This window comes from Eptesicus fuscus, chromosome 12, assembly GCF_027574615.1.
Source record: "Eptesicus fuscus isolate TK198812 chromosome 12, DD_ASM_mEF_20220401, whole genome shotgun sequence".
NCBI classification, from domain to species: Eukaryota; Metazoa; Chordata; class Mammalia; order Chiroptera; family Vespertilionidae; genus Eptesicus; species Eptesicus fuscus.
The window spans coordinates 44,768,398-44,777,005 of record NC_072484.1 but is presented as its reverse complement, the minus strand read 5'-3'; the positions used below and the strand labels follow the sequence as shown (position 1 = coordinate 44,777,005).

Genomic DNA, 8,608 nt, shown 5'->3' with positions numbered 1-8,608 from the left:
TGGTTTCTTTGTGAAGGGTAAGGAAGAGGAAAGATGCGCAGTCCACTCTGAATATTTCAGGATTTTCCCCTTTGCTTGTGTGGTTGAAAGGGTTAACTGAATCATCCTCAGTAACCTCTAGCATGGCCAATAGATTATCTTGGAGACTGCCAGCTTTGACCTGCAGTTATGCCAGACAAACTAGCCCTTAGGTGGTCAAAGACATCAGTCATTCCTAGATCTGCCAATATGGAAGTCAAATCTTCATGGCACCCATCAGGTCTGAGCTGAAGCAGATGCAGAACCACAGCTGTGACTCTCATGCTGGCTGAGCCTATCCAGCTTTTTAGTTTCTCACAGGTGAGTTCCTTGGTAACCTATGGGAGAGAAAGTGAGAAGCAACATTTATTTTGAAAATGAAATTTATACTAAAACGTAAAGCATCCTAAGGGTTGGATGAGAGGTTATGAGTAAGCAAGGCTAGTTCTCACTGTCATTTTGGGAAGCAGATTCTATCACAGTAAGTGGAAGAAATCAGGCCATGGGCAAGAATTGCAGTCGAAGCATGTAGCCCTAGAATCTGTGCCTTTGAATCTATAATACAAAGCCTGGAACCTAGGCCTGGGCACACCATCCAAGAGCCACTCAGGAAAACATAGATCATCATGGGAAGTTTCTACTTTTCTTCCTCCTATGATTCCTCTATAAATTGCTTAATTTATATATTATAACTGAACACTTATATAAGTGTCCACCTTTTTCTGGTGACCACATTAAAAGAAATCTTTGGAACCTGAGATCCTCCAATTCTGACAACATAAATTATAATTCTGGATTGACCAACTCAACCTAAAATTCTCATTAGTCAGGTATCCAAAGAGAAAGTATTTATATTGAAGTAAGTAACATAAAACAACCACCAACCAGGAAGACCCAAAGAGGGAGTGCATGGTTGTGCTTTGAAAGTCATAAACTTTTACAAGTGCAAGCAACACATTCTAGTGCATGGGTGTCGTTTATTTAGAGATCCTGCTCACTTTTTAAATGGACATTAGCACTGCATTAAGTAGAGTGAGTGTACACGGTTGTTTTTAATGCTTCAGCTTCTGTATGTGTAATCCTCCGGCTCAGAGCCTTCTCTTGTGGCTGTGGCGATGAAGGCTCCAGGTGGATGTCCTCCCTGGGGAGGAGGATGACCACACTCTGGTGATCCTCCGTATCAGGCATCTCAAGGACCTGGACCCCAGGCTCCTTTATGAAGTCCAATTTCAAGTGTTCTTGCAGCCTCATCATTCACAAAGCTTTGCTCTGGGACTGTAAACCTAAACACAGTGAAACAGCAAAGCTAATGCCTTCTTATTTTTCCATTTAAGACAGGAAATTTACATTTATATTCATCCTCCAAAATTGCCCACATTGAGTAATCAAAATAAAAACCACTCATCTTTCCACAGAATTATATGTGATCATTATTGTGATGATTTAAAGGTGACGGGAGCCTAAACAAAGAAGCTATTGAAGTACAAAGGATATTCTGTTTTTATTCAACTGTCCTTTCTTGATGCCCACAAGCAGTTAATTCACTTCAAAGAGCTAAGAAATATGCACCATAAGATCTTATCAGGATAACAATTTTTAAAAGTCAAATAGGTTCTTTCAAGAATATAATTTAAAAATCTCTCCAGCTCAAGTAAAAGCTGACCAGTCTGCAGCATTGAGTTGCAGATTACAAAATAGTTACAAGTCAAGAATGTAGAACTCAGGTTCTACATAATGAGGCCATTTAAGGAAATTTAGTTATGACTACAACCCTTTTTTATGTTTATCTCTTTGAAATGCCTATTAATGAGTTAAAGATATCTATATTGACCAGATTTTACTGGGAAATTAAAGATTCTGTTTATTAACTGTTTTCTCTAGCAAGTCTGTTTGTTTTCAGTGTATGTTTACCCCTTTAAGTATCTCTATGAATCCTGCTAAAATCTTTCACTCCATCTTCGTAATATTGTGATCCCCCCAACTGGGCTGATCCTATAGAAGCTACTTAAAAATACATGTACCCAAGCTGCAAATCAGAATCTTCAGGATTGTGGCCCTGGAGTCTTAAATTAAAAAGAAAAGAGCTATAAAATCTATAACTTCATTATTTGTTTTATGATCACAATATCTGATGGCAATATTCTTTGGAAAGAGAGTTCTAGATACTTCCAGAGGTGACTGATGTGTTTGGCTAGAGAATTATATTTTTCCTTGAAGTGATTCACTATTCCTTTTACAGGAAAAATATTTATTCACAAGTATAAGCTCTCCTAATTTTTACAGTTGACTAAAAAATTTAAAATTGACCAATAATTTTAAACATTTGTTAGTAATACATCTGATAGAGTGTATACATTTGATAGCTTAAGGACTTAATCATAATGTACAAACTCATTCTTTCATGTTAAATAGCATGTTTTGTTTTGATTGCAGCTTGCTCTTTGGGAGGCACTAAGGAAAGAAGTTGGAAGACTAAGGTAGGTAGGACAGTGTACCTGGAACCTTTCATTTTGACTGTGAATCTTGTTCACCAATGTTGATGTACTTCTTAAGATCACACCCATTTTACAATCTGCCTGCTGTGTTGTTTGTTGTTGGTTTTCTGAATATTTTCTTTTTTTGTAATTTTTTAAACTGTTTCAATTAGTTTCAGGACCTGCCTCTTAATTCCAGGAGTGTCTATTAGTTCTTCCCCGTCATCTGACTTCATTTCTAGTTTTCAGTAAGTAAATTACATCATAATGATTTAAGGTTAGCCAAAGCCTAAATGTACTGTAAGGCCTTTCAAGGCCTCATATTTTTTACATCAGTTTTTAATTTTACAACTACAGTGCTAAAAAATAGCATTTCTCCTTTTGAAATATGATAAAAGTACTATGATGAATTTTTTTAAGGTTCAATAAATCTTTTAAATGTACTGAAAATCAAACCTGCACTTTATTGAAAATGTAGCAAGGAAAGTCACTGGAAATTAATTTACCTACCAAAGGCCAGAAATAATTTAACAGATTTTAAGGGAAAAAACTTTGAGGTTTATCTTTAAGAGAAAAGCAAATTAAATCATGAGACTAACTCATCCAACCTGAAAGCCATAGTTTTGGTGTGGCCTTTCTGAAATGCATACTTCCAGGTCCCTCCACAAAAGATGGCATGAACCAGCACTAACTGAGCAAAGATGTGAGGCTTCTGGTGGTAAGGGGTCCTTGATTTCACCTTTGGGAAGACAATCAGTAAGATCACACCTGGTAAGCCATGAAATATGAGTTATTTTCACTAGTTTTGTGTTGAATTGACATAAGTAACTGCACTCATTATCTTCAGCTGCACTAAAAAGATTTTTGAGCAAATATGTAAAGCACTCATATCCTATCTAATAAAAGAGTAATATGCAAATTGACCCCAACTCCGCTACAACCACAAGCCATGCCCACCAGCCACGCCCACCAGCCAATCAGGAGCAAATATGCAAATAAACCCAACCAACATGGCTGTGGCCACAGAGAGCAGGAGGAAGCCTTGGGTTTCCCTGGCAACAGAGGAAGCCAAGCTTTCCACCTGTCCTTACCAGCCTAGGCCTCCACTCAATGCTCTAAAGTTTCAATTATAGAAGGTAAACAAATCCAAACAGAAATGGTGGCAGCCATGGAGCTGGAAGAGCAGGAGGCAAGGGTTGCCCCTGGCAATGGAGGAAGCAAAGCTTCTGCAGCCCTGGCTGGCCTAGGCCTCCACTCCAGGCTACAAAGTTTCAATTATAGATATACATAAATTCCAAGAGAAATGGCTGCCACCACATAGCAAGCAGGAGGCTTGGCTCCACTCCAGGCTACAAAGTTTCGATTGTAGAGATACATAAATCCTAGATACCAGGGCCTCTGCTTGGGTTGCCAGGGGGCATGGCCAGCCTGAAAACCACCACAGGCTATTCACCCAGCCCGCCCCACACCCCAAGGGAACTCCCACCCTGATCCGGGATACCCTTCAGGGCAAACCAGCTGGCCCCCGCCCATGCACCAGGCCTCTATCCTATCTAATAAAAGAGTAATATGCAGATTGACCATCACTCCAACACACAAGATGGCTGCCCCCATGTGGTTAAAGATCCTGACATAATGTAGACACAAGATGGCTGGCACAAGATGGCCAGCAGAGGAGGGCAGTTGGGAAGGACCAGGCCTGCAAGGGAGGGCAATTAGGGGTGACCAGGCTGGCAGAGGAGGGAAGTTGGGGTGACCAGGCCTGTGGGGAAGGGCAGTTGGGTGGGACCCAGGCCTGCAGGGAGGGCAGTTAGGGGTGACCAGGCCTGAAGGGAAGGGCAGTTAGGGGCAAACACGCTGGCAGGGGAGCAGTTAGGCATCAATCAGGCTGGCAGGGGAGTGGTTAGGGGGTGATCAGGCTGGCAGGCAGAAACGGTTAGGGGCAATCAGGAAGGCAGGCAGGCGAGCAGTTGGGAGCCAGTAGTCCTGGATTGTGAGAGGGATGTCTGACTGCCGTTTAGGCCCTATCCTACCAGGAATGGGCCTAAACAGCAGTCGGACATCCCTCAAGGGGTCCCAGATTGGAGAGGGTGCAGGCTGGCCTGAGGGACACCCCAACCCCCGCTGTGCACGAATTTCATGCACCAGGCCTCTAGTTTATTTAATAAATGAAGAACATAGGCTGCAGAAGAAAACAAAGTGAGCGTATATACTATCTGCTTTCTTTATGGCTACATACAAAATTGTTGCGTTAGTTTTCTTATCTTATTCTATTAATAAATGCTATGTTTCTCTTCCTTTGGTAAAATTCTTACACTAATAACTTGAATTCCAGCTAAAACAAAAATGTAAGGGAAAAACCATGAAAATCTCATTGAGGAATGCTTACATATTTTCTTACACATGCACTTACATGCACAATCTTAGAGTGAGGAAGATCTTCAACAATCTGTACACCTTAGGAAGGTCAAAAAGTCTTTAGAAAAGGCCTTTTTTATACTGGAGTTCTAAAAGGAGAGATTCTATATGATAAGGTTCCTAAAGGAGCTTCTGAAAAGGAAAACTAGAAGTTGCTGGGTTGGAGTGAGAATATAAATAGAAAAATTGTAATTCTTTCTCCTGACAACTTAACTTATAGAATGTCTTGCCAATATTGGAGGCCCAGCTGCAATGTCTCTGGGCTGAGGGGTGCAGTTCCAGTAAAGCAGCCTAAAGAATTCCTACCCAGAGAAGAACAAATTTAAATAATTTGGCTGGCAGGTGGTTGATGTTTTATAGGGACCAGAAATGTTCCCACTTGCTTGAAAAGCCATCACTTCTTCACATCAACATGGAAGTAAAATCCTCTAAGACATCAGTATATTTCTGTTGCCTGTTGTCATATAACTAGGAATGGAGTGGGGAGGAGGCAAAAATTTTGGGTCAGGTGGGGTTCAAGTTCACAAGAAATAGAAATAAATGTACAGACCAGAACCTGTTTCTCAGTGTCTGTGAGGCACTTGACCCACTGTTTGTTTGTTTTCCCCACCTTTTTCCCAACTGTTTGGAAGCCTGTTACCTGGTAAATCACATGGTGACCCTACAATCAAAAACGTTCCTCTGGCTATGGCAGATTATTCTAATTGGATCCACATAATCCAAAAAACATGAAAGACAATTAGTTGAAATGGCCCACCAAGGGTCTTTATAAGAGAGCTTTTAAATCAGACACACTTGAATTGTAACATGAACTTTGCCTTTTGTAATACATGTGAATAACTAACTTGACTTCTCTGAACCTAGTTATTAAATAAGGATAATAGCAGATACAACAAGGTTGTTGTGAGTGTTAAATGTAATAATGAAAATAAAGCTTCTAAATAGAAAAATTATTCAATAATGTTTATCTTTCCTCCTCCTTTCTAAGGATTATGGATTTAACTTAAAGAATCACAGACTTGAGAAGAAAAGTATCAGGCCCCCAAATTAATTCTACAAATGGGGAACCGAAGTCCTCCTAAAGACAGAGTCTAGGAATATGTCATACTTGAATGGCAATCGGTGGGAATGGAGTTAATCAGAAAAACCAGTTTCTCCCCAAAACACATACCACTGCATACCAGTTAAATTCACTCCCTGCAAACGTCTCCAAAAGACATCATAGTCATTTCAGGTGTGGCAGGTTAGTGACCAAATGATTTTGGTCAGGAGATACTCTACATCTTTAAAATTATGTCACATTCACTCATTCATGCCATATTCATGGATTCCACAATATTTGTTGAAAGTCAAGTATCTGCCAGGTCTAGCACAAAGCATCACAGAGCCATGCTATAGGCTACTAGGAAGTTCAATGTGGTCTACTGATTCTCAATTTATTTTTAATCTGTTTTATAAAGCTACCTATGACCTATTATAAATATTCATGGGTGCTAATCTTTTCCCCTTATGAATTTAAGTCCTCATATTTAAAATTAGCTCATCAGCCTATGTAAGTAGATGTAAAAGTAACTTTCATGTGTAATACATTAGCAACATTTAATGAAATCAGATTGATATTTGTAAAGCATTCTTTCTTTCTTTTTCATTGCTTGCTTGTTCAGCCTAGAAAAAAATATATTGCTGGCAGTCTCACAACGGGTCATAGGAGAACAATCACACCGGTATAGTTATATTGTTTTTCTTTATTCTGATAAATAGAGACAACACATGTAAACTATACAGCATATGAAATAATACACTGTACATAATAACTGGAAACAGTTAAAAAGGTATTTAATATTTGAAAAAAACTATGTACATATTAAGTGTCAATCAAGGAAAAGCCAAAAGACATTCATTCACTTGAAGTTATTCATGAAATATTTTGGTTGGCCCCCAAACCCAAATCCATATTTTTTTCGCTTTTAGATTAGAGACTGATTTCACATCACTGTTCAAGTCAATTCTAAATGTCTTCTTAGATCAGCAAGGAAAAGTGATCCTTCACACTTGTTTCTAGCAGGCAGGCTTATTTTCTAGACCATGTACAATAACACTAGTCTGTCGGGGACTCCTGGAGAGTTTCAGAAAAGATCTCTAAGATGACTTCTACATTGTCATTACCCGTGGAGCACCTGTCCACAATTCCCAGATGCCATGCCCAGAACTGTGTGCAAGTGGCTATGGAGTAGACTGGTAGAAATGGGTGTGGGTAGAAAGGCAATGGAATTATAAATGGGTGGGGCATATGGAGGTAGAAATGCTAAGAGCAAGGTGGGGATAAACAAGCAGGTGTCAGAGAAGGGTCAAGTCACCAAAGTCATCTGCTGACCAACGTTAGAAGAAAGTAAACTAAAGGGAGCGCCATATGCTTCCCATTACATTTTATCTATTCACATGTGGTGGTTCTTTGATATTGATGGGACTATCATAATAGAAACCAATTGGATTGTCAAGGGCAAGAGACTTTGCCACTAAACAAGATGATGTCATTCTTCCTGATGACAAATAAGAATGGGTGATCAGCCTTGAACACGGTAGACTCAGGGAGTAGCTTTTCTACAATGGTGTTTTCTGAGACAGCAGCCGCCTCTGTGCCGTCCTCATTAACTTCTATGTATGACTCGTGCATCAGTTTTGACAAAGATAAACGACCTCCTGAAGCTATGCCAGAGAAATCAGCTCTGGTTTCATCAAAGATATCTCTCAGCCCCAGGGCTTGTAAATAACGTTTAATTTCATATTTCTTCTCTATCTTGAACTGAGGAAGGAACACCTTGACGTACCGATGATTCATTTTTCTTGGGCTGGTCCATTTCATTAGATTTTCAAAGGTCAGTTGGTTTTCAATCTGTAGGAATATTCAAAAGGCAATTTAGAACCCCATGGTTAAAAAACAACAACTACAAAGATACATGGCTTTCCATAATTATCCTCTCCCAGACACTGTATTTATGTGTAAGTATGTGAATGGGTCCTGGAGATTTGGGGAATGGAAAATGATTAAAACAAATAGTTCAAGCACTCTTTCATAAATCACATGCTTAATTTGCTCTGCTATGACAAGGTGTGACTTAATTGTATTCGGAGACTTTCTGTTCTCTGCCCACATATGAACCTGTATAGCTGAAGTGAAACAATGGGCTGGTGAAGGAACTAGGGAATCAGAGATCATCAGAGGGAGAAAGGAGCTCAAAAGTCATTTAAGTCAGTATTGCCTGACCATTTTCTTGGGATGGACGGCAAAGAAAATGATATTTGCATAGTTTGCAGGAGTAAACCAATGGAAAAAACCACGGGGGACCTAAGGCAAGGAGCATAGAGCTCCAGCCTCAAGGACTAGGGGGGTCAGTATCTCCCAGCACAGTCACCCACGCTATCAGGGAGGTTTGGGTCCTAAATAACTCTCCTACTCGACACATGGGAGGACTGAAACTCAAGACAATGTTGGGAGATGTTCCCGAAGTATACAGCTAGGAAACTTAGTTATATAGCTAGGAGCTCACGTCTCTCTCCAACACCCTCGCTGTCCCCAAATGACTCACATATTAAATTCACTAATTCCTGAGAACTCGGCATAGGTTATTCCAGACTTAGAATGTGAACATTTTTCATGTACATTGTTTCCAGATCTCATATTCAGGCTCACTGGGATC

At 40.0% G+C, this 8,608-nt stretch overlaps 1 protein-coding gene across 6 annotated transcripts in view; it reads right to left on the bottom strand.

Annotated features, from left to right (window-relative positions):
* Positions 1-334: 334 nt before the first annotated feature.
* The window catches only part of SERPINB7 (serpin family B member 7), a 52,542-nt gene continuing 44,268 nt past the window's right edge, over positions 335-8,608 (bottom strand). For 3 of the 6 annotated variants that reach the window (XM_054723864.1, XM_054723865.1, XM_028139374.2), the window contains one exon: positions 6,730-7,803. In XM_054723864.1, the coding sequence (XP_054579839.1) occupies positions 7,405-7,803 (399 nt within the window). In that variant the 3' untranslated portion in view covers positions 6,730-7,404. Of the gene's footprint in view, positions 357-988; positions 1,302-3,100; positions 3,261-6,729; positions 7,804-8,608 lie in introns of those variants that run through there. The other 3 variants (XR_008557634.1, XM_054723866.1, XM_054723867.1) reach the window with 3 other exon arrangements.